The sequence below is a fragment of the Pseudorca crassidens genome, chromosome 9 (assembly GCF_039906515.1).
Source record: "Pseudorca crassidens isolate mPseCra1 chromosome 9, mPseCra1.hap1, whole genome shotgun sequence".
In the NCBI taxonomy this organism is placed as follows: domain Eukaryota; kingdom Metazoa; phylum Chordata; class Mammalia; order Artiodactyla; family Delphinidae; genus Pseudorca; species Pseudorca crassidens.
This window is the reverse complement of record NC_090304.1, coordinates 13,605,956-13,632,853: the sequence shown is the minus strand read 5'-3', so window position 1 is coordinate 13,632,853 and position 26,898 is coordinate 13,605,956. Positions and strand designations below refer to the sequence as shown.

At 38.1% G+C, this 26,898-nt stretch overlaps 1 protein-coding gene across 2 annotated transcripts in view; it reads left to right on the top strand.

Annotated features, from left to right (window-relative positions):
- CSTPP1 (centriolar satellite-associated tubulin polyglutamylase complex regulator 1) overlaps positions 1 to 26,898 on the top strand; it is a 186,963-nt gene that overhangs the window by 23,606 nt on the left and 136,459 nt on the right. For both annotated transcript variants that reach the window (XM_067749159.1, XM_067749158.1), the window contains exon 2: positions 13,701 to 13,803. In XM_067749159.1, the coding sequence (XP_067605260.1) occupies positions 13,776 to 13,803 (28 nt within the window). In that variant the 5' untranslated portion in view covers positions 13,701 to 13,775. The remainder of the gene's footprint in view (positions 1 to 13,700; positions 13,804 to 26,898) is intronic.

Genomic DNA, 26,898 nt, shown 5'->3' with positions numbered 1-26,898 from the left:
GAGATTTGAGTGCTGGATTTTTTTTTTAACGTGTAGGCCATGAACCCTCAGGGGAGCTATAGATGAGCCTTAGGAGGTTCTTGAATGTTCTAAAATTATACACGCATATTAAATTATATCCATTTTTCTTTGAGGAAGCATTTGCAGCTTTAATTAGATTCTTATCATGACCTAACAAAAAGCCACTCACTCTTAAAATATGAATGATAAAGACTCCAAGTGATTAAAATGGAGAAAGAGTAATAATACACTTCAGTGGTCATGCAGTGGATGAATATAGTCATTGTGATATTTTCAGAGTAAGTTGGATTTCAATCACAAAAGACACAGAAGTAAGGGGTGAGAAAAATACAAAGAATGGAGAGAAATTTGTCATTAGACAGCTTTGAGTCTTGGCTTGCCATTATAAGCTGTGTGACCTTGGGCAAGTGAATAACCTTCAAAAACCTCAATTTCCTCAGTTGTAAAATGAGGATAGTAAGTATCTACCTTAAATGGTGGATATGAAGATTAAATGAGATAACACATGGTAAGCACATAGTATAGTGCTTGGCACATAGTAAGTATTTGGTAAACCTTTTCCCTCACAAGGTTTTAAATTTTCTATATTTATTTTAAGGTCCTTATTGTAGGTTTCACTGGGGAGGGCTGGTCCTTAGTAAGTCCATCTTCAGAGAACTACTCAGTGATGCTTACACTCAAGATTATAATAAGTGGTTAGTCTAGAGGCTCTTTCCAATGTAGATTTGCAAGCTGGGTGTATAAAAGTCAGACACTAGACTTGTTGCCTGGCAGCACGTGTCCCTGAGTGGTAGTACATGGCTTGCATTGTAATGTCATCAGTGCAGGGGCCAGCTGGCTGGACATGTACTGCCACATAGTCTAGGGACTCCATTCCTCAACGAAACAGCAGCCGGCACTAGGGTTAACAGAAAATGACAAACCAGGCATGGATGAGGGAGGCGCCAGTAGAGCAGCGGGATGTCCTTTGATTTGCTTCTGTTATTTGCATGTCTTTCTTGTGATGTCTGTGAAATGTTCAGAATGACAAAGTTTTTAAAAGACCTGCTGACTCCGCCTGAAAAATGTGAAAAACCTCCCGTTTAGAGACCCATTATGTCCAGCTAGCCTGCATTTTCTATATCTTTTCCTTCATTTTTTATTAATGCAAACATTTGCATGAAGACAGAACCTTTGTTTCTTAAAGAGTTCATCTGCTCCTGCTGCTTACTGGCCCTGCCATGCAAGAGCACAACAGAACCTTTGTTACGCTTTGAGCAAAGCTGTTTATGAACGGTGGCTTACTGAGAACTGCTTCCTGTGCTGTGTGCTTCCATTTTGTCTAAAAGAAAAAAAGAAAATAGTTCTTAGGAGTGAAAAGAATTTGGACTTTCTTTTATTCACGTGTTGAATGTTGAAATGACAAGTAGCCCCCAAATTTGTGAGGAACTGGTAATTGCATCGAATGCATTTTTTCACTTTACCTTGAACATAATGAGGCTCTTGGTAACAATGGAAGAGACAAGTACTTTCTCACTGGAATAGAGAGACAGAACAGTAAAAAGGCAACAGAAAGAAGGTTGAGAACAGGACAAAAATGGCTTCCTGTAAGAACCCTAATATTGTAACAGAATGTGTTTTGGCACTTAGTGTTTCCCACCTGGAAGGCACAGTCCTGAAATGGTTGAGTTGAATAAAGAATAGCACCACAGTTTATAAATAGTGATACATTTTATGTACTCATTCAGTAAATATTTGAATGACTGGTATGTGGAAGACACTGAATGATTCTGAGTGTTATAGGGGATAAAAGACAAATGAGTTATGGTACCTATCTGTCTTTAAGGAGCAGGAAGTCTAACAATGGAGGTAACACGGGTAACAGAAATAACTCTATATCAAAGTAGAAAGTGCCACTGGAAATATTTAGAATAGGTATTTAGGAAGTTCAGGAAAAGGAAGGTTGTTTCTGGCTGGGAGATAATCAGGGAAAGCTTCCTGACCAGGTGGCATTTGAGTGGAGCCTGGCAGGAGAGGTAGGCTTGGACATTGCAACATGCCAACATTCCATTAATCATTTGAGTAATAAGTCAAAAATTATGTGGCTCTGGTAAAATAGATCCAAAGCATATTTTTATAGGGTACTTTGGTGTTTTACACCATTTATTCTTTTTCATTTAAAAAAAGTTTAATTAATTAATTAATTTAGTTTTGGCCGTGCCATGTGGCATGTGGGATCTTAGTTCCCTGACTAGAGATTGAACCCGCCACCCCTGCAGTGGAAGCGTGGACCCTTAACCACTGGACCACCAGGGAAGTCCCCACACCATTAATTTAGATGATATGTTAAATGATGGCATGAATTTCCTGTGTAAACTAAACTAGGGCCTCTCTGTCTAGCCTATGCTGTTCCAGTCATTCACCGTATATGACTTTTGTGCACTTTGGCCTAGGCCTCTAGGCATCTATAAATATCTATGTTAGCATCCTTTACTTTCATAACAAAAATAGAAACTCAAAGGGATTATTGAGCATTATTGTAGCCATATCCCATAAGCAGGGTGTAGACATAGTTCTGAGTGAGGATTTGACATGTGAGACTCTCATTTGAAAAAGAATCTCCACCTTCATACAGAAGCAGTATCAATCAGAAGAGAGAAGATTGGGAATTCTAAGCCCATGAGTTTTCAGCTGCCTTTAATTAGAACTCTTCTGTATCTTTCTGCCACTAGATTAAATGAGACCCTGTTGCTGTTTTATGAGTTATTGTGAGTGCCAACTAATTTTTATGAAATAGTTTGAATGTAAAATGTCAAGTAATTGATAAGTTGTTGCATTCGTACCTTGCTGCATTAATATCACTAATCTGTATATTCCTAGTTAAATTGCATATTACCAAACATAATTGCTGATAATCTGTAAATGCATGGTTTGCCACAAAGGCTACAACCTTTAATGACTATGTAGCACAATTCATTTTCACCCTATAACATTAATACTTCCCTGCCTGACATGACATTATGAGTTGCACATTATGACAATATGATTTCTCCATGTTTGTCAGTTTATAGGTTTTTTTTTTTTAATTCATGGTGCTTTCTGGAAAATGGTATTGTGAATGTTTATGGAGTTGATTTGATAACTATACTGCTCTATGAGTAACTATTTTTGCAAAGCTTTTGTCATGACAGTGCTTGGATTCTTCATGTATCCCATAGATCATAACTGTGGGAAACTTAAGTGCTACTTTAGATTTCTCTGCATTTAGGCAGTGCATTTTGTTATGGTCAGCTCTCTGAGTGCTTTAAGTTTGGATCTCTGTAATAGCTTCCTTAAAAAAAAAAGAAAAAAGATTTCTGTAGTTTCTGGCACTTGAAATTGCAAGACTCAAACGTACTAATTCTGTATTATGAGATTTAGGCTGGAAATACTGAAGCAATAAGATTTAAGTACTTAGCCTTAATTGACATCTGCCTCTTCCCCCCCCCCCCCCCCGCCAAACCCCCCCCCCCCCACCAGTTTTAGGAAGGAGAAGGGAGAGGAGAGGATTAATGGTTGACTAGAAACTGTTTGAATGTCAGGGGACTCAGCTGTTAACTTGTACAATACCACCATTGGTTGAAGGAAGTAGACTTTAGTTTTTTGTCTTCTACTTTACATAAAGACCTTTAGTCACCTCTTGTTTTCTGGTTGTCACAGGTGATGTTAACATATGTGTAATGCTTTCTTTGCTCCTGGCTTATCTTTTAGTATTTGAGTTTGACTAGCTGTATAGCAGCACTGTGGTGGTTTGGGTGTCCAAATGCAATGTATTAGTTTTGTCTGTTTTATAACTGTTAATGTAAAAGATCTTTCCTTAATTTGTACATTTGTTCTTAGAAAATTCCATTTGATACATATGCTCCGTAGCTCTTTAAGGGCTGCAATATAGTGTAGTGCAGACCAAAGGCCTGGATTCAAATCCTGTCTCTGCTGCTTACCAGCCCTTTAACCTTTAGGTAAATTACATGTCTGAGTCTTCCTTTTTTCACCTGTAAAATGGAAATATAATGAAAGTACCTATCTCATAGGATTGTTGTGAGCAGTACATGAATTATTACCTATAAAATGCTTAGAATGCTGTCTTTCATAGAGCTTAATAAATGTTGGCTGTCATTTTATTATATTTATAGGTTTAGCTACCATTAAGCAAACTCTGTAATGATCAAGAGCTATTAAAAGAGGGAGGCCTCCTGCATTTATATGAAGGATATTTCTCAAGATATTGATCTGCAAGTTGTGATTCATTTACAGTTTTTTTCTGGGGGCCCAAAGTTAAACTTGACATGCAGCTGTTTTATATTCAGAGCTAGTTAGTGTGTAGAGAAGCTTGATTTTGGGTTAACACTTTTACTTTATTTTTCTCCACCGCAAGTTTTAAATTTCTTTTTGTATTATACTGACTATGTTAATTGTGAACTCACAATTTTGGCAAGGGACGTAATTAGCTTAAATTAAATATCATACCAGAACAAAATATAGGGTAATAGGTTTATACACTTGGAGTACAGAAGGCCTGTTTGAACAAGACGCAAAGCACAAAGGGCACAGATAAATACTTTTGATTACATCAACATTTTAAACTGTGCAATGAAGGGTACCATAAACAAATGAAAAGAAAACCCATAAGGTAGAAAACCCATATTTGCACATATAGAGAATTAGAAAAACCTCCAAATCAAGAAAGAAAAAAGACAGACAGAGAGGAAAATGGGCAAAGGATATTAGCAGATTATTCACAGAAGAGAAATACAAGTAACCATGAAAATATGCTTAACTTTATTTAATTAAGTAATTAAGAAGACTAAACTATTAAAACAACAGTGAGAAACTATTTTATAACTGTTAAATTGGCAAAAGTCACAAAGCTTTAGTGAAAACAGATTTTCTCATGGTGGGGAGGAGTATAAATTGGAATAACCCTTTGTAAAGCAACTGTGTATATCTAGTAAACATGAAGATGTGGAAAAAAGGGAATTCTTGTGTACTGTTGTTATGATTGTAAGTTGGTACAGCAACTATGGAAAACAGTACAGAGAATCCTCAAAAAATTAAAAATAGAACTACTACCATGTGATCCAGCAATTCCACTTCTGGGAATATATCCAAAGGAAACAAAAGCACAAAATGGAAAAGGTACCTACATCCCCATGTTCATAGTAATATACTTAACAATAGCCAAGATAGGGAAACAATCTAAGTGTCCATTGATGGATGAATGGATAAAGAAGTTGTGGAAAAAATACACACACTGGAATATTATTTTAATAATATTCTGAATATTATTCAGAATATTATTAAAAATGAGGAAATTGGGCTTCTCTGGTGGCGCAGTGGTTGAGAGTCCGCCTGCCGATGCAGAGGACATGGGTTCGTACCCCGGTCCGGGAAGATTCCACATGCCGCGGAGCGGCTGGGCCCGTGAGGCATGGCCGCTGAGCCTGCGCATCCGGAGCCTGTGCTCCGCAACGGGAGAGGCCACAACAGTGAGAGGCCCGCGTACCGCAAAAAAAAAAAAAAAAAGGAAATCCTACCATTTGCAACAACATGGATGGCCCTTGAAGGCATTATGCTGAATTAAATAAGTCAGAAAGAGATAGACAGATACTCTATGATCTCACTTATATGTGGAATCTAAAAAAACCCACCAAACTCTGAAAAAAGAGATCAGACATGTGGTTGCCAGAGGCAGAGGGTTGGGGGAAGGAGAATAGGAGGATGGTGGGGGTGATGGTAGGACAGGGTGCAGATTTCCAGGAATAAGGTAAATGAGTCCTGGGGATGTTAAGTACAGCATGATGACTGTTGTTAACACTGCTGTATGATGTATGGGAAAGTTGTTAAGAGAGTAGATCCCAAGAGCTCTTATCCAAGGAGAAATTTTTCTTTTTTTCTTTTCTTCTTTCTTTTCTTTTTATTGTATCTATATTTGAAGATGGATGTTAGCTTAACCTATTGCGATAATCATTTCATAGTATATGTAAATCAAGCCATTATGCTGTATTCTTTAAACTTACACAGTAATGTATTCAATTGTTTCTCAATAAAACTAAAAAAAAAAAAAAAACCATGAGGATATGTGCATCCTGTGACATGTCCATTCAACTTTGAGATATCTGCCTTAGGAAAACTCTTGTACGTATGCACAGGAAAACAAGTGCAAGAATGTTCAACCCAGCACAGTTTGCTATAGTGAAAATGTGGGAACAACCTATTTATCAATAGAGGAGTATTTACCATTGGCAAATAAGTTGGTTCCGTATTGTTTCATAAAAGATTTCCAAACATGGTTGAGTGAAAATAGTAAGGTACAGAAAAGTATATGTCATTTACTTAAAAACAAAACCAAGCTCACAAACTGTGTTTATATATTTTTTTAAGTATGAGTACCAAACTGATTGGGAACTGGGATTGGTTTTTTACTTTTTCTATATTGTTTGAATCTTTAAAAATAATTAAATATGTAATTATAAATAAACATTTTTTTTAAGTTTAAAGATCATGCCAATACTTTATCCTATTTACCAACTGAAGTTTCTTTTCTAGTATTAAGAATGGAGAGCCAGTGTTTTCTAGATAATACAGTGTAAAATGGGACACATTGTAGGTTCTTAGCTTTTTCTTATTTTGTTTAGTTTTTGAGAGCTAGGGTTGAAGTGGAAGGGCATGGGCTTTGGAGTTAAATCTTAAGTTTGAATTCTAGCTCAGCCATTTTTTAAGACTGAGCAGGTTCCTTAACCTCTCTGAGCTTCAAAAAAGTCTATTTCCTACCTCATTGGGTTGTATAAGTATTGCATGTGCTGGTTTTCCTCATTTCCCCATCTCCTTTGGTCAAAGGAAATTGGTCTAGTGTGGTCTAAGATCAAAGATGGTCTTGTATGGGTGATAAAATATTTTACCAGAACATACTGTGTCCCTGGATCAGGACATACCAGTAAAGATGGAGGATGTGAATAATTAGTTTTAGAGGTTTATTAACTTTTTAAACCATTAAGCTATCTATATGTACTTAACAAGATCAAATACTATATCATGTTAGTGATTTATATATGATATTAAACTTAAAGCTTCTAAACAGTTTACGTGACAGGTCGTTGGTTAACAGGGTTACTTTTCTAATCTCAGAGAACAGTCTTAATTTAATTCAGCACTTATTTGTGCCAGCCAGCATCTAAATCTCAGGAGGCTTCAAAGACAAAAATGTGTCTCAAAAGGACTCTGGTAAGGGAGAAGAAAGTCAGATTTAAAGTTGAATATATGTATGTACTCTGCTTTTCACTTACACTGCTCTTGCTCTTGTATCTATTAATATCACATATTGTAATTCATGTGAATATCTTCTGGGGAAACTTGTTTATTCTAATACATGGACTCTGTATAAAATACTAATATAATAAAATGAGTGGTCTCAATGATGTAGGTAGCCTGTCAAGCAAAAATTTTCAAATGGGACCCCTTGTCATTTAATGGCAAAATAAATAGCTAATGCTTTGATGGTATTTATGCTGGGGAAGAGAGTAAAAAGAAATAGTTGTGGACTTTACCCGTATAAATTAGAGCCTCCTGAGTAATTAACAGTTAATAAATGAATGCTTCCCACAAGTTTAAAGGCTATAGCTGAAATGGGTATAGATTATGTATATTATCATATGTGTAGGGTTTTATATAGCCCAGGAATCCTTGAAGATAATCTGTAAACATCCTTGGTTAGATGAGCAGAACTTTAAATAGGTGAGTAGGGGGCTATAGTGGGTTGGCCTCCGGGTGTTCCTTAATGTTGAAACCCAATGTCTTGTGAGGTGCGATGTCTGGGAGGGATATGTAGTAACAACTGTAATAAAACAACAATAATAAACATAATAGCTAATGTTTATTGCATATTTACTATGTGCCAAGTGCTATGCTAAGATTATTACATAAGTTATTTTATTTACTCCTCACTACAACCTTAGGTGGTAGGTATTATTTCCCAATTTTACAGAAAAGGACAGAGAGATTAGGTAATTTGCTTCAAGTCACACAGCTAATAAGTACCAGAGCTAGAAATCAAATCCAGGTCAGCCTGACTCCAGAGCCCATGTTCTTAACCATTGCAATAAATTGCTATGTTGTTTTAATCTGTGAAATTAGTATGTAGCAATAATAACGTAATCATTAATATGTTACCTTCTGTGTATATCAAATGTATTCTAAAGAAGCAGTTTATTATTAGACATATTCTTTTTTTTTTTTTTTTTTTTTTTTTTTTGCGGTACGCGGGCCGCTCACTGTTGTGGCCTCTCCCGTTGCGGACCACAGGCTCCGGACGCGCAGACTCAGCGGCCATGGCTCACGGGCCTAGCCGCTCCGCGGCATGTGGGGTCTTCCCGGACCGGGGCACGAACCCATGTCCCCTGTATCGGCGGGCAGACTCTCAACCACTGCGCCACCAGGGAAGCCCTATTAGACATATTCTTAATGTCATACCCATTTTATAGCAAGAGTGACTGTGGTATATAGAGATTAAGTGATCAGCAGGAGGTGATTCAACCGAGAACCAAGAAGTTTCTGATCCACAATTGCTTTCACTCGTAACGTTCATATAAAGATCATACAGTATTTACTTATCTTTTTTTTTTTTTTTTTTTTGTGGTAAGCGGGTCTCTCTCACTGTTGCAGCCTCTCCCGTTGCGGAGCACAGGCTCCGGACGCGCAGGCTCAGCGGCCATGGCTCACGGGCCCAGCCGCTCCGCGGCATGTGGGATCTTCCCGGACCGGGGCACGAACCCGTGTCCCCTGCATCGGCAGGCGGACTCTCAACCACTGCGCCACCAGGGAAGCCCTATTTACTTATCTTTTACTTAGATATTTCAGTGCAGTGCAGTCTGAGATAAGCACTTATAGCTTCAGTACACTGCACTGAAATATCTAAGTAAAAGATAAGTAAACACTGTATGATCTTTATACGAACCTTGTGAGCGATGCTGTCTGAGCAAAACATGGACTCTTGGGCCTTAGTGTGGATTTCAGAACAATAGAGCATATTGGTTCATGTCAGAAAACTTAATCCTGGTCTTGTGGAAATCACAGCAAAGCAGAAGAAGAAAAGCCAATCTGAAATGCTTTTCCTTTTCCAAGAGGGCAGCTAAGGTGCCCAGATATCTTTGCCCTCCAGGGGTGCAGGTGTGCAGTTTTTATTCTTTAATCATTCACATAAATTAAAGCTTATTCTTTTGCATTTAAAAAATAACATGAAGTGACACCCTCCATGTTTTATTGCCAGACAAGAGCTTTGAACTTCTGTCTCGCTGAAGTTTGGTGAAGTACAAGGATTTTCCATGGCTGGGTGGTGCCCTTAACCACAGAAGGAACATTGGAATGATAAGAGCTGCACAGGAAGGAAACCACTAGGGAGCAGCAATTTAGAGAGAGCTCTTTGCACTTGGCTTGTGTGAAATTCTTGGGGAGGAACTTCTTCCTACCTCTGCTGGCTCTTCTTAGCTCCTTCGCTTCACGCACAGATGAAAAGAGCCCTAGAACATATATACACTACCAAACGTAAAATAGATAGCTAGTGGGAAGCAGCCGCATAGCACAGGGAGATCAGCTCCGTGCTTTGTGACCGCCTAGAGGGGTGGGATAGGGAGGGTGGGAGGGAGGGAGACGCAAGAGGGAAGAGATATGGGAACATATGTATAGGTATAACTGATTCACTTTGTTATAAAGCAGAAACTAACACACCATTGTAAAGCAATTATACTGCAATAAAGATGTAAAAAAAAGAAAAAAAAAGAAAAAAGAGCACTAGGGCTTTCTGTTTCTACTTTCCGAACTAGGAATGGGTGGAGTGAATACTTTGTGGTGGGGTGGTTCTTCGTAAGAAACTTTGAAATTGGGGACAAGTTTTAACTTCACACAAATGCTGATTAGCATGCATACCTATGCAGGTGGGGACAGGATATAGACACACTCACATACACACATATGAATTCACATGGACACAAGTGGACCACATCTCTCAGATGATTTTACTATCAACATACACCCCTGCTTTTGTGCTCTGTGTAAAATGAAGATCATATTTATTTCTAAAACTGATTAGAAAGTGTCAGTGATGAGGCAGTGTGGTATATAGTGTTAAAAGCATGGGTTCTTGGTAGGACACACCTTGGTTTGAATCTTGGCTTCTCTTCTCACTAGCTGTGTGATCTTGAGCAAGTTACTTTAATTCTATAAATCTCAGTTCTCCCATTTGTAAAACAGAAACATGATCAAAATTTCTATCATAGGATTGTTGTGAAGACTAAATAAAATCATGCATGTAAAACAATTAGCACAGTCTCTGGCCCATTGTTGTTCAGTAAGTTGCACAGGTCCTCAAAATTTGTAGAGCTGTTATTATCATTATTATGTGTAATATTGAACTCTAAATGTCTGATTGGTAGCTGAATGTTAAATAAGTATAGTCCTTTATTTATATTTGTTTTCTTTTTTCCTTCCTCTCTCCCCCCCTGCTTTTTTTTTTTTTTTTTTTTCTCATGCAAAGTCTGTTTTCCAGAAAAGTCCTCCTTTTTTTGAGGAGGACGAAAGTACTTTGATTTTAACTGCTCTGAAAACATTTCTCCCTTAAAGAGCTTTCACATTGACTTTTAGTCCCTGGAGCTAGGGAGGAGAAGCAGCAGGATTTGCTTCTAAGTAGAGCTCTTTCATTTCTACCATCAAAAAACAAAACAAACAACCAAACCAAACCAAACCAAACCAAATCAAACCAAACAAAACAAACCCCTAGTCTTGTAGTAGCCTTAGGTAGATCTAAGTCATAAACGCCTATATAGCCCAAGGAAGAAATCTTTTTGTAAGACCAGGATAAGTGAGTGGAATAAGGGAAGGAAACTCAGAGGTGAAAGTATACCTGATTTTAATGTTGGTTTGGCCATTTTTTCTTCCCGATTTCATATATGCTTAATTATAAAACAATTAATGCCAGAAATATCTTTTTTTTTTTTTGGCCATGCCACGTGGCTTGCAGGATCTTAGTTCCCTGACCAGGGATTGAACCCAGGGCCAACAGCAGTGGAAGCACTGAGTCCTAACCACTGGACTGCCAGGGAAGTCCCAAGAGATTGTCATGTATTATCTCACTTCACTGTCAGTTTTGGCCATTTCTTAGCGAAATAGTTTTCCAGTTGGATGAACTGTTGCTGAAGCACTGGTTTTGTTTTCACATCTTTTTCTGAGGTCAGGGTTAGAGAATGTTTGTGGTAGCTGATAGTTGTTAGCTTTGGGAAGCACTCATATTGATAGAATAAGTCATGGAATGTAAACATGTCATTCATCTGGACTTTAGGCTGGTGTAAACATGGTGAAACTTTAGGTAACCACTGTCAAAGACTCACTTGAGTAGAGCTTGGGTAGATAAACTTATTTGCTTTATAATCTCACTAAACTACCAGGACTTCAGGAATGTTTTTTTGAAGTACCTATTTTTACAAATTTTAGGTAATTCTTTCATATTTTCCTGAAGGATGAAAATGTGAAAGAGGCAAATGCCCATCTCAGTAGCAACTTTGTGGAACTGCTTTTTGGCAAGATATTTATTACTTTTGGGTTTTTTGTTCTTACTGTTCCAGACGAAAGTTGTTTTGTTTTGCTTTTTTGTAAAAAATAGGATGGCAAATGGAAGTACTGAATTGGAAGTTTCTATATGAAGTTTGCCAGGCTACCACTGTTATACCTAAAGACAAAACTCAGGAAAGGGGAGCAAGCATTTCGTGAGCACCTGCTATATTAGAAGCTCTGCTGTATTACTGAAGTAAACCTCCAATAGCCCTTTGACATAGCTTTTAATAAAATATATTATCAAGAAAACCAGATATTGTGGTTTATGAATAGTAACGGTATTATTATCCACAGGAAATAGGCTTGCAGAATAATTTGCTCAAGGTCACACAGCTAGCATTTGGTGGGGCTGAGAATGGAACTCAAGTGTCTTGGAACTCCAAAGCCAAAGTTCTTAACCAGTGATTCTTAAATTACATCAGAAACATCAAGGGTACCTGTTAAAAATTACTGGGCTCCAGTTAGAATTTTAAGGTCACCAAGTCTGAGATATTGTCAGATGATCAATTTGTATTTTAACAGGGTGTCTCAAGTGATTCAGATCAAGAAGTTGATTGACCATGTTTTGAGAAAGAATTAAATTATGTTTCTTTCATCACTTATATGTGGAATCTAAAATATGATACAGGGACTTCCCTGGTGGTGCAGTGGTTAAGAATCGCCTGCCAATGCAGGGGACATGGGTTTGAGCCCTGGTCCGGGAAGATCCCACATGCCACGGAGCAGCTAAGCCCATGCGCCACAACTACTGAGCCTGCGCTCTACAGCTCACAAGCCACAACTATTGAGCCCACGTGCCACAACTACTGAAGCCCGCACGCCTATAACCCGTGCTCCACAACAAGAGAAGCCACTGCAATGAGAAGCCCGCACACTGCAACGAAGAGTAGCCCCCGCTCGCGACAACTAGAGAAAGCCCGCATGCAGCAGCGAAGACCCAATGCGGCCAAAAATAAATAAATAAATGTATAAAAAAATAAAAATAAGTAAAATAAATTATGATACAAATGAACTTATTTACAAAACAGAAACAGACCCACAGACATAGATGACAAACTTACAGTTACCAAAGGGGAAGGGGGAAGGGATAAACTAGGAGTTTGGAATTAGCAAACACAAACTACTATATATAAAATAGATAAACAACAAGGTTCTACTGTATAGCACAGAAAACTATATTCGATCTCTTGTAATAACTTATAATGGAAAAGAATATGAAAAAGAACATATATATATAACTGTCACTTTGTTGTACACCAGAATCTAACACAACATTGTAAATCAACTATACTTCAATTTATAAATAAATTAATTAATTTAATTAAATAATGTTTCTTTCCACACTTGATAAAGAAGAAAACAGGTGCAGATTAAATAACTATCCAAGATTAAGCTATCAGACAGAGCCATGATTCCAACCCAGGTCTGTCTAATTCTAATACTCATCACACCCTGTATTACAAGCCCATGATTAAGTCACACATTTATCCGTCACAACAAATGTAGAAAACATGATTTCTGATAAATTGGGCCACACAGATTTCATGGTCTTATTATTTATCAAGGTTAATAACTTATGACAACTTTACTGAAATCTTCATGGTCCTTAAACTTTTTCAGTGACTTTTTTTTAAATTAAAGAATTGAGTTTTCCTTGCAGTCAGATCATCCATGTTTCAGCATAGAATCATTACTCCCTGGGATAAATTTCTGGGACATGCAGAAGTGGAAGAAGGTGGAAGGAGGTAGGAAGAAAGAATTCCCAGGTGTACCTGCTAAATGGTGCTAAAACTCCTCACCCTAATCACTGAAATGAAGAGTGAAGGGTTGATATTAATACTAACAGCCAATTACATGGCAATAGGTTATGTTCTACAGCATCTCCCATTCTGCCCATTGAGACTAGCTCAGTTAGGGCCAGCAAGTTTGGTTTGCCTATTCCAGTCCACTTCCTAGAACAGAACCAACACCTTGATTGACTTTCATGGCCTACTGGGATTGGAAGGACTTTTTTTTTTGTATCCCTCTCACTTTCTCTTTCTGTCTTTGTTTGTTTTTTGTAGCCCAGCGCCATGTCCTCACATACATGGAGGATGCAGTATGCCAGCTGCTAGAGAACAAGGAAGATATTAGCCAATATGGCATTGCCAGGTTCTTCACTGAATAGTAAGTACATGAGTGCTTTGCCTATAGCGTGGGCCCAGAGGAGGCTTTTGGAAGCAGGCAAGATACATGAAAAGTAGAGCAGGGCAATGCTGATTATGTAGTGGCAGTGAATGCTTAGACTGACTGAGAGCTGCCCAAACAGGTTTTGGAACATGCCTTTGGTGCAGCTAGTTTTGTCCAATGATAAGTCTTATGAGTGGTGATAACTATAAAAGTTCAACTGCTGCTTGTTTGATCTATTAGATCTGGTTTTTTTAGGTTCCTCTTATAATTTTTAACTTTCCCTCTTATTCAGAATATTCACTCTGATTTCCTTTAGTCAGTGTTCCTTTAGCCTGTGTTTTTCTTGGCTGGCTTTTTTCATGGAAATGCTTAGGATGATATTCCTCTGCAGTTTTCTTTCTACAGGAGGCTGTGTCAATCACTTAATGATTTAAGATTATTTCTAGAGGCAGGACATCTTTCACAGATTATATCTTTGAGGAGTAGTGTTTCTTTATAAAGTATGCTTGGAGTGTGTAAAAGTCAAAATGATTATTTTTTAATTTATTAAAAAATTGTTTTCTTCAAGTTATAATTTATTCAAGATATAATTGACGTATAGTACTAAGTTTAAGGTGCATGGCATAATGATTTGATTTACACACATCATGAAGTGATTATCATAATAAGTTTAGTGAACATCCATCATCTTATATAGATAGATAATTAAAGAAATAGAAAAAAACTTTTTTCTTTTGATGAGAACTCTTAGGATTTACTCTCTTCACAATTTTCATTTGTAACATGCAGCAGTGTTAATTATATTTATCATCTTGTACATTATTACATCCCTAGTACTGGTTTATCTTATAACTGGAAGTTTTGCCTGCCTTTATGCAATTCCTCCTATCCCCCACCCACCTCCGATGACCCGAAATCTGATCTTTTTTGCTATGAGTTTGTTTGTTTTTGAATTATTGACCTATAACACTGTTAGCTCCTGTTACACAACATAGTGATTTGATACTTCTATGCATTTGAAACTGATCACTGCAATAAGTCTAGTTGTGATAGTTCACCATACAAAGATATTACATAGTTTTTTGTTTTTGTTTCTTTTTTAGGTATTACATAGTTATTGACCATATTCCCCACACTGTACATTTCATACCCGTAAGTCATTTAGTTTGCAACTGAAAGTTTATACCTCTTAATCTCTCTTACCTATTTCTTTCTTTTTGGTATCACAGAACTGTTTTTAGGCTGAATGAAATAATCAGTTTAAAATACCTTGGTCTTCATGAAAGGATATGCTAAAGAAATACAAAAAATTATTTTTATTACCAAAATGCCAACATATTTATATAATCATTTGTCTTCTTTTTCCTTTTTTTCTGGTTTATTGTAAGCATTCTAAAAAAGGAAGAATAGCCTCTTACAGGCTTCTACTTATGGTGCATCATGAGCTCAAGTCCATCCTCCTTGAAAACAATTTTATTTTCCTTTCTGTTCTCCAGAGGTTCGTTGAAGATCAGACATCTCTTCTAATGGCCTTAACTTGGGTTGCTGTTAGGGGAATTCTTGACTCCCCCTAGCTCTTTTGCTGAGCTATAAGTCTTGCAAACAAAATCTAGATTTCTTACGGATTGGAATTTCAAGTTCCTGGGAAAAACAGGCTTGCCAGGATCAGAGCTGGTCCCTTCTCTTCTCCCAGTCTTCTAAAGGAGGGTGAAGTAGAACAAGGAATGTCACTTGTTCTCGAGGTATGGGCTGAAGCAAATGAGGTGGACTGGGAATAAAGACTGAGATTGAATAGCCTTGCTTGCTTTTACAGAACTGACAAGCCTAGGGGTCAAGTTTCTAGGCTATTTAATCTGTACGAGCACCCTTGAGGCTCCTTGCCAAATGAAATATGATTCTTCTGGGGACAGTGCTTCTTCCTGGCTTTTTTCATTTTACTCTATTCCCCCTCCCCCATCTCCTTTATAAGTCCTTTCCCTACTGTGCTGGTTCCTTGAGGATAGGCATCATTTCTTCTTCATCCCTGTATTCCCAATACCTGGCATGATGCTTATTATATGATAGGTGTTAGGTAAATGTTGAATCTACAGCTGTATCTGTATTTTAGGTTATTGCATACTATCCACTCTTATTCTTGGTCTTATTATGAATAAGGACCGTCTCTTGTTCTTTCTCTCTTTTTTCTTGATTCTTTTTGATAAAGTTCTATATCCTGCCATTTAAGAAGCTGTCTACTGGAATTCCCTGGCGGTCCAGTGGTTAGGACTCCGCACTTACACTATAGGGGGCACGGGTTAGGTCCCTGATCAGGAACTAAGATCCCATATGACGCGCAGCACGGCCAAAAAAAAAAAAAGAAGCTGTATACCATGTATGTAGCACTCCAAAAGTGAACCCACTGGTGTATGTAACTAATACCGAACTCTAGTAAGGCTTATAACTGTTTCCAAATGCTATTGACTATAGCTTTTATCTAGCAGTACACTGTTGGAAAAAAAAAATCTTAAGACTTTTTTCCACAGTGCTGATAGAAATCTAGTTGCCAAGTGAGCAGTTTCTTGTCCTTAGAAAACTAAAAATTACATAATCTATGTGAATGGCACATACCTGACATTTTTTTAAAATAGATCTTTATTGGAGTATAACTGCTTCACAATACTGTGTTAGTTTCTGTTGTATAACAAAGTGAATCATCCATATGCATACATATGTCTCCATATCCCCTCCCTCTTGAACCTCCCTCCCACCCTCCCTATCCCGCCCCTCTAGGTCATCGCAAAGCACCGGGCTGATCTCCGTGTGCTATGCTGCTGCTTCCCACTAGCTATTGAACATTTGGTAGTGTATATATGTCGATGTTACTCTCACTTCACCTCAGCTTTCCCCTCTCAAGCACCCCCCAACTGTGTCCTCAAGTCCATTCCCTATGTCTATGTCTTTATTCCTGCCCTGCCGCATCAGTACCATTTCTTTTTTTTTTTTAGATTCCATATATATGCATTAGCATATGGTATTTGTTTTTCTCTTTCTGACTTGCTTCACTCTGTATGACAGACTCTAGGTCCATCCACATCACCACAGATAATTCAATTTCGTTTCTTTTTATGGCTAATATTCCATTGTATATATGTGCCTCATCTTCTTTATCCATTCATCTGTTGATGGACACGTAGGTTGCTTCCATGTCCTGGCTATTATAAATACTGCTGCAATGAACATTGTGGTACATGTCTCTTTTTCAATTATGGTTTTGTCAGGGTATATGCCCAGAAGTGGGATTGCTATGTCATATGGTAGTTCTATTTTTAGTTTTTTAAGGAACCTCCATGCTGTTCTCTGTAGTGGTTGTATCAATTTACATTCCCACCAACAGTGCAGGAGGGTTCCCTTTTCACCACACCCTTTCCAGCATTTACTGTTTCTAGATTTTTTGGTAATGGCCATTCTACCTGACATTTCTATAACTCTAAAACACCATATTGGCCTGAGGCAAGTTATTTTAAGAGGTGAGCCAGCATCAAAGCTCCAAAATCCTTAAAAAAAACAAAAACAAAAAAACACAAAACTCAACTTGAAAGGTGTTCATATATGATTGAATAGGAAGTAGTATTTGGTAGACAAGGAGACCTGAATGGTAGAAGTTCCTGATTTTCCTTTGATTGTGAATTTATCTACTGAAAATCCTTCTTTCGCAGACCTGAGTTTTGTATTGATTTATAGAAGCATAATGAAGTGAAAAGAGCTCTGCCCTGGGAAGAAAAAGAGCTCCTATCCTTATAAGTCCTCACTCCATAATCTTGGGAAAATTTATGATATTTTTTTCCTTTTTTTTTTGGGCTGTGTTGGGTCTTCGTTGCTGCGCATGGACTTTCTCTACTTGCAGTAAGCGGGGGCTACTTTTCGTTGAGGTGCGCAGGCTTCTCATTGCGGTGGCTTCTCTTGTTGAGGAGCTTGGGCTCCAGGCTCACAGGCTTCAGTAGTTGCAGCACGCAGGCTCAGTAGTTGTGGAACGTGGGCCCTAGAGTACGCGGGCTTCAGTAGTTGTGGCTTGCGGGCTGTAGAGCACTGGCTCGGTGGTTGTGGCACACTGGCTTAGTTGCTCAGTGGCATGTGGGATCTTCTCGGACCAGGGATTGAACCCATGTCCCCTGCATTGGCAGGTGGATTCTTAACCACTGTGCCACCAGAGAAGTCCCTCTGAAATTTTCTGGGCTTCAGTTGCCTCAACTGTGAAATGGGTATAATAAAGTCTAATGTGCTAATAAATAAAAATAACGTAATAATTATATATTATAATAAAAATGTTTTATTAAACTCATACTATGTTTCAGCAACTATAATTCTTTGAAATAGGTAATATTATTATCTCTATTTTATAGATGAGGAAACTGAGGCTCAGAAAAGTTAAAATAGCTTCTTTAAGTTCACAAGCTAATAAATGACAGAATTAGGAACCAAGCCTCATCTGCAGTATTACAAAGGCCACTTATTCTGTACTGTCTCCAAGTCGCTATAATGCCTAATGTTGCTGGAGGCCTAACCAGATAATAATATGAGGTCTCTTCTAGCTATGTTTTCTGGATTCTTTGAAATTTCCCTTATGAGCTGTACTTCACACAGCTTATCACATAGCTTTGTCTGGTGACCTCCATTCATTGCCATTTAAATGTTTTATGTTGTCCTTTTGGAGGGGATACAATCGGAGCTGTCTCGAAACAATAGGAAACATAACTTTTTTTAAAATGTGTTAAGTGTGCACTTCCATCTCTCAGTTTCAAGTTCAGACATTGAGATTTTCATACGTTTAATGGTGGATAATTTACCTTTGAGCAATGATAAAAATACTCTTCAAAATTGTTTTTGGAAGGTTTTTCTGCCGATTTTCTTCTATGGATCGGCTTGCCCTCTCACCTGTGCTGTCACTCCTTGGTGCTTGGTGTTTTCCAACAAATCCATGATTGTTCCAGCAAATCTGGATAAGCTGTAAAGCATGAGTAGCTAAGCTGTACTGTGTGTGTGTGCGTGTGCGTGTGCGTGTGTGCGTGTGTCTGCAAGACTGTGAGCTCTTCAGATCATATTCTTCTGGACACTCTTGAAAGAGGGATACGAAATCCCACAGGATTTTCTTTCATGTTGTATGCAACCTCTACCTCTGAATGCCATCTTTCAACCAATGAAAGGTAAAAGGAATTAATATTTAGAGGTGCCGCTCTAAGAATAGACCAAGTGTCGGCACGGGGTCAGGACCTCTGAAGAAGTACAGACAAGAAAGTGAGGCTAGAGTAGCTGTAACTTAGAAACGACAGCAGAGTGTGACCAGGTTCTTGTGGGAAAGATAAAATGAGAAATGTGTTTTTTTAGGACATTGGAAAATAATGATGAGAGAAAAACAGGCTGAAATCTGAGAATTCCTATCACGATTGGGAACCCTTCTTCACAGGCTAAATTGATAGTTACAACACTGTGGCATCAGAGAGCTTGACCTCCACATACTAATATAGAAAAGAATGATACTCTGTGGTCTTGGTTGGTGGGCCCAGGAGGACTCTTTTTTTATAATCAAGTGTCTTGTTTTTGTTCTTTTTTAAATGATGATTTTACCTTTCTAGGGAAGTTTTCATGATGACTGTTTTGGTTACAAGTACATATACAGATATCCTTCATTGATGGAAGTTTTTTTTAAGGATATGTGAGAATATACGACAGCATTCATTCAGTAATTATTTTTGAGCACCTACTGTGTGCCTATGTGTGTTTGGCAATGAAGAAGATATAGTGGTGAACAAGACAAATAAGGTAATTACCCTCATGAACCTAGCTGTTTAGTGAGGGAGATAGCCAATAAACAAGTAAGCTGACAATGACGACAATAGCTAATAGTTAATAAATACTTGCTATGTGCTGGGCATGGTTCTAAGCATATAACATGTATTATCTCATTTAATTCTCAAAATACTATGAGGTGGAATATTAGTATTATCTTCATTTTATACATTAGGAAATTCAGGCACACAAAAGTAACATTCCCTAGGTTACACAGCTGATAAGTGTAACAAGGAAGTAACTAGGATAATGTGATGTATAGGATGGCCAGGAAGGCCCCTTGGAGGAGATGGCATTTGAGGGCTTATCCCATGGAATGACTGGCTCATCCCATTTGAGAGGTGATAAGTTATCTCAGCTCAGGTGACCTACCTTCTTTTTGTCCACCTTTATTACCTAGGCTTTCTGTGTCCAAAAAAAATAATTTGATTGATTTTATGTGCTGCTTCTCAGAGTGGAATACCCTTAACAGGCAGTAGTCATAGAAAGCTATCTTACAAGTAATTGGCCTCCCTCATGCGCTGCTCATATACAATAAGTAAAAACAATAAAATAATTAGTCATAAAATTATTTGTGTTATCTAATAGATAGTATAAATATGGAGATGGAAGTATTTATCAATCTTTGGAAAAAGAACATTAGTAATTCCATTGTGATACATATTATCAGAATTCAGTTGGGAACTTGCATGCTTTTTTATATACTCTTGTAGTAAAAGGTACCAGCCTCAAATTCCTTTTTTTATTGTTTTAATTAGAATAAGTCCATGAAATGTGAACTTCATTAATTCACTCTTGGAGAAAAAAAGGAGATTCCAATAGTGCATATTCTTAAATCACTTAAAATATAACTTAATGAAAACAATGCATGATTATAAAATATGTATTATTTCTTCTTTTTTAAAACAGGTGCTCTAAGCCCTATGAAAGATGACCCACTTCTCTCCTCAGTAATCTAGAACAGTCAGGGTATAAACTTTCAGTTCTAAAATTGGCAAATTTTTTAGGATTATCCACCACCCACCATTTAAGTAATGTTTTGGGTTCTTCTTGTGCCCATGGTAACAGAGGAGTGGATTTGGAGCAACAAAAAACACATCAGAACAAACTAGGAACTCACTGATTTCCAGGCTCATAGCTTTGAATGAGGGGTGGACTTAAGACTTCTCTGGGCCATTTCTGCTCCCTGTTTTCCCAATTTATTGTTGTTAAATTGAGTCAAAATGTGGTATAGTGAAGGAATGGTGACTAATCCTATCATTGGCTTCTTCAAAAGGTGTAATACTTCTCCCAGCCTACCCCTCACCCCCATCTTTTTTCCACAGTTCAGTTCTTAGCTGGAGTTGACACATTGTAACAGAAAATAATCCATTTTTCATTGTCAACATCTGGATTCTCAGACTCAGATAATTGCCACGAATAGATTTTGCCATAGCTGAAGCAATCCTATCCTCACTGTTATTGGCCCAGGCATTTCTGTTAAGCCATCATTTGTGAAATCTATAGAGGATTCTGGTTCTTTTCCATATTACCAGAGGTATCTTATAGCAAAAGGACACCAGGGAAACATAGTGGTGAGTTGAGAGTCACCAAAATCTATTTTGAAACTTAAAAATCCAGGTTCATTGAGGACATAAGAAGCTGCATATTTGCTTAGAATCCGTCTCTCTTCTTCAGTCCCTTCATGTTTTGATTATAGGAAACCATCCAGCAGCACTTGACCTGGTAACTGAGGAAGCCATTTCACAGCCCACTGGTCCCCTGACTCATTTAGAAGTTGCAGTCAAAGGTTATGGAAGTAATAATTGGGCCCAGATTCTCCCTGTCAGGAAACACCTTACTTCCCCACCCCCTCCCTGCTACAATTTAAGAGAAATTTAGCTGTTGTGAAACTTGTTCAATAAGAGGAAATGAAGGAACTCCATCCTTGGCTGAAGTATTCTCAAGACCCAGCGATATTATTTCTGTTTTCATGGGAGCTGCTTTTACAGCTAGCTAGTATAAATTTTAGGGATAATTCTCCACACTAAAATATTTCCCCTTAGAGAAATTACTTGATTTATTTTAATCTATAAATAATATAAAGAACCTTTACTTGGTCCAATCCAAGCCCTGGTATTCCTTGTCACTCTGATAATTCCCTGAGTACTCCTCTGGCAATCAGGTAGACACACACAAATCTGAAGTAACATGTCAGTAGTGCTATTAGCAATGTAAAATAGCTAATCAGAAGTTAAGAAACTTTACTTCATCAACAATTGAGCAATTTAAATTCATCAGTGCTTTTAACTTCTTCCATAATTTGCTCAGAGCTCTCGAAGATCTGTGGTGCTGGCAGCACAGGCCTGGCATGAGAGCAGGAAAGAATGACACAATCTGGCACCTTTAACCAGAGGGTTGTTAATGAACTGGGATGGGGCCAGAGGGGAGAAAGGGGAAGGAGGATGGACAGTTAGATTTTTGGCAGCCACACAAAGGTCCTTCTTCCCTGAGAAAAGTGAAATGAAAGTCAAATGAAGCTTCTCTCTGTTATTATGATTTACTAAGATGTTTGTCTGTCCATAGCCTCCGGCCCCATGGCAGGTGCATCTTTGCATTCTGACTTCCCCACAAAACAAATTCTCAGGGTCCTTCAAGAGGGGTCATATCCAACCAGGTTCTTGTCTGAGGCTACAACTGTGATTTCTTTTTTCAACTAACAAATGCAGCTCGGAGCAGCACGGTAGAAACTACCTTATCAGAAAATGTTATGAGCATGTAAATTTATTTGAAGACTCATCATTCCAGGATTACTGAGTTCTGGGGCTGCCACAGTAGGTAATGCCATTTCTGGTGGGGCCATAGAAGCAGCCTTGAATTTATCCCTTTGTCATTAAATAGCATTAATAACAAATGCCTTTGTTAAGGTCCTTGTGTTGTATTTTCCAAGTCAAAACAATTGCTAGGGATGAAAATACCTGTCTCATAGGGTTGTTATGCAAATCTAGTGAAATGACAGGTATAAAATATCTGACTATATGTAATTCATTTTCATCGAGTCTCATTCCCCTTTATCTCCAGTTTTCTGGGATTTTTGCTTCCCTCCTACTTCAAGGCTTTTTTGGAAAGTGATAGTCTTCTTCTTTCTCTTTAAATGGTATCAAAGTTGAAAATCTTGAGGACTTTTAGTCTGTCTTGTTTTCTGTAACACTTTTTGCTTACCCTGCACTGTTTGGAGATTAAAGACGTTTGATGATTTTCTGCACGACTATTAGCCATTTAGTGTTAGCCACTTCACTCATTATTTAGTTTATTCAGAGAATAGCCTAAGAAAGCTTTTCTTTTTTTTCTTCACAAAAAAGCCATTTCCTCACTTCCTGTCTATACCCTCTTTCCTCTGGCTGCCAAGATTTTAAAAATTCAAGGTGTAATGGGAGACCTGAGCTAGTCGGGGCTCTGCAGCTTGTATTGTTCCCGCTCTTAGCTCTAGCAGTACAGTGATGTGCTCAGGGTAATGAAAAGCAGACATTCTCTGCTGAGGTCATTGCTCGTCACACTGGCAGCTTGCTCCAGGAAGCTGTTTATCTGTGCTTGCTGAGCCAAGCTCCAGCCTCCAAACAGTTGGATGCACTGAGAAACCACAGAGCCCAAAGAGAGAATGTTACACGGGCAGGTCCAGGCAAAGACAGTATATTTACACCACACAAGCTGCAATTTACATGTGTGGGGGTAATTGCTCATCTGCACCCTCTCAGACTTCACCTTCTATGTAATATATGTGCCCTCTCAAGGGGATTTAACCTAGAGAACTGTGCAGCTCTGTCCAAATTGCCCTGAACATCCGCTAACTTGCCGTAAGGAAAAAAAGGTATTATAGAAAACTTGATGTAAAAACCACCTTTTTTTTTTTTTTTTTTTTAACTGGACCATTTTTAAAGTCTTTATTGAATTTGTTACAATATTGCTTCTGTTTTATGTTTTGCTTTTTTGGCCTTGAGGCATGTGGGATCTTAGCTCCCTGACCAGGGATTGAACCCACAACCCCTGCATTGGAAGCCGAAGTCTTAACCACTGGACCGCCAGGGAAGTCCCCAAACCACCTTTTTTTGTGTGTGTGTGGTACGCGGGCCTCTCACTGTTGTGGCCTCTCCCGTTGAGGAGCACAGGCTCCGGACGCGCAGGCTCAGCGGCCATGGCTCACAGGCCCAGCCACTTCGCGGCATGTGGGATCTTCCCGGACCGGGGCACGAACCCGTGTCCCCTGCATCGGCAGGCGGACTCTCAACCACTGCGCCACCAGGGAAGCCCACCCAAACCACCTTTTTAAGGTAGTATTTTTCTGAGTCAAATTTGTTGTTTAGAATCTTAAACCATACAGGCCCTATCTCTAAAGCATCCCAAAACACTGTTCCTTGCATGGTTTTTCCAACTAAATATTTTTCTTCATGCCTTTACCGAAATAGCAGGTATTGTTATAGAGCTTCATATGTGGCCTATATCAATAGGAATATAAGATATGGTCACATGCCTAAGGGAGTGTAATCTGGTTGAGGAGATAATGCTTATTGATTAACAGCTACAGAACAATTCAAGACCTTATATAATGGCATTAAATTGTGCTCTGAGATCTGAGAGTAAGGTGAAATAATGGGTACTACAGTAGTTACATCATAGAGGAGTTTGTTTTGACCTCTGTGATGGTTAATTTTATGTGTCAACCTGACTAAGCTAAGGGGTGCCCCAGTAGCTGGTAAAACATTATTTCTGGATGTGTCTATGAAGGTGTTTTCAGAAAAGATTAGCATTTGAATCAGTAAACTGAATAAAGAAGATTGTCCTCACCAATGCATATGGGCATCATCTAATCCACTGAGGGCCTGATTAGAACAAAAAGGTAAAGAAGGGTAAATTTGCTCTCTTTGCTTGAGCTGGGATTTCCATTTTCTTCTGCCCTTGCACATCTGCACTCCTGGTTCTCAGGCCTCCAAACCTGAACTAGAACTTAACACCATTGGCCCCCTGATTCTTGGGTCTTTGGACTCAGACTGAGACTTATACTATTGGTTTCCCTGGCTCGTAGACCTTCAGATTTGGTTGAATTAACCAACTTTCTTTGTTCTCAGGATTGCAAGTGGCAGATCATGGGACTTCTTGGCCTCTATAATCACATGAGTCAATTCCATAATTAGATAAGCTATATCTCCTCTTATATATATTTATATATATACTATTGGTTCTGTTTCTCTGAATAACACTGACTAATATAACCTGGAAAGGTGAGTAGAATAGGGATAAATGAAAAAGAAAGAAGTATTTTTATGTGACATGAAAGCACTGTAGCGTAGTGGTTAACAACACAGACTTTGGAATCAGATCTGTGTTCGAGAGCCTGCCATCTAACTTAATAGTATGTGACCCTGGGCAGGTTGCTTAGCCTCACCTATAAAATAGGGAGACTCATATAATAAAATAAAATTCCATGTTACATGACTGATAGAAGGTTTAAAGGAGATAATGAATGTAAAGTGCTTGGCATTCTACCTAAGATATACTACGTGTTGAATAAATGATAGGTACTGCTACTGTTCATTCATTCGAAAATATTTACTGAGTGCATTTTGGTAGTTTTCTAGACACTAGGGGATAGAAGTGAACAAAACAGACAAGAAATCTCAACCTTCATGGAGCTTCCATTCTGAAGTTAGCTATCATTCAAACTATCTTTATTTCACTTTTTTTTCTCTTTTAATTATTTTAGACTTACAAAAAAGTTGCAAAAATATTATTGAGTTCCTATAACCCTTTCACCCAGCTTCCATCAATGTTAACGTCTTCTATAACCATAGTATAATTACAAAAGTCAGAGACTTATTACTTGAAAACTATTAACTATCTGTAGACCTCATTTGAATTTTCACCTTCATTTTTGAAGGCCTGTTTTCTCTTATATAAATTCTAGGTTGGCAATTATTTTCCTTTAGCACTTTGCATATACCATTCCTTTATCTTCTTGTTTACACTGTTTCTGTTGAGAAGTCAGCTATCAGTCTTATTCTTACACCTTTGAAAATAATCTTTCCTTTTACAATAATCTCTAGCTACTTTTGGATATTTGGTCTTTGGTTTTTGGTAGTTTTTCTATGATGTGCCTAGGTTTGCTTTTCTTTATATTTATAAACTATTTGGGGTTCTCAGTGTTTCTTGAACACGTAACTTACATCTTTTATCAATTTTGGAAAGTTCTCAATTTTTAGCTTTTCAAATTACTTCTGTTGCACTATCTTCACTCCTGGGATTCTAATGACACAAACATTAGACTTTTTCATGGTATCCACTCTTATGCACTTTTCTGCATTTTTTCATCATTTTGTCTTTCATGCTTCATTGTGAATATTTTTTTCTATTTTACAGTTCATTTATTCTCCTTTCATTTATGTCTAATTTGCTGTTAAACCCATCTACTGAGTTCTTAACTCCAATTATTATTTTGTTTTTGTTTGTGTGTGTGTATGTGTGTGTGTGTGTGTGTGTGTGTGTGTGTCTTACTGTGGCACTTTTAATCAGTCTTTTAAATACAAAGGAAAGAAGAAAGAAATTGCAAGTTGGACGACCCAGCAATCCCACTACTGGGCATATACCCTGAGAAAACCATAATTCAAAAAGAGTCATGTACCACAATGTTCATTGCAGCTCTGTTTACAATAGCCAGGACATGGAAGCAACCTAAGTGTCCATCGACAGATGAATGGATAAAAGTTGTGGCACATATATACAGTGGAATATTACTCAGCCATAAAAAGAAACGAAATTGAGTTATTTGTAGTGAGGTGGATGGACCTAGAGTCTGTCATACAGAGTGGAGTAAGTCAGAAACAGAAAAACAAATACTGTATGCTAACACATATATATGGAATCTAAAAAAAAAAAAAAAAAATGGTGAAGAACCTAGGGGCAGGACAGGAATAAAGATGCAGACATAGAGAATGAACTTGAGGACATGGGGAGGGGGAAGGGTAAGCTGGGACGAAGTGAGAGAGTGGCATGGATTTATGTATACTACCAAATGTAAAATAGATAGCTAGTAGGAAGCAGCTGCATAGCACAGGGAGATCAGCTCAGTGCTTTGTGACCGCCTAAAGTGGTGGGATAGGGAGGGTGGGAGGGAGATGCAAGAGGGAGGGGATATGGGAATATATGTATACATATAGCTGATTCACTTTGTGATAAAGCAGAAACTAATACACCATTTTAAAGCAATTATACTCCAATGAAGATGTTTAAAAAAAAAAA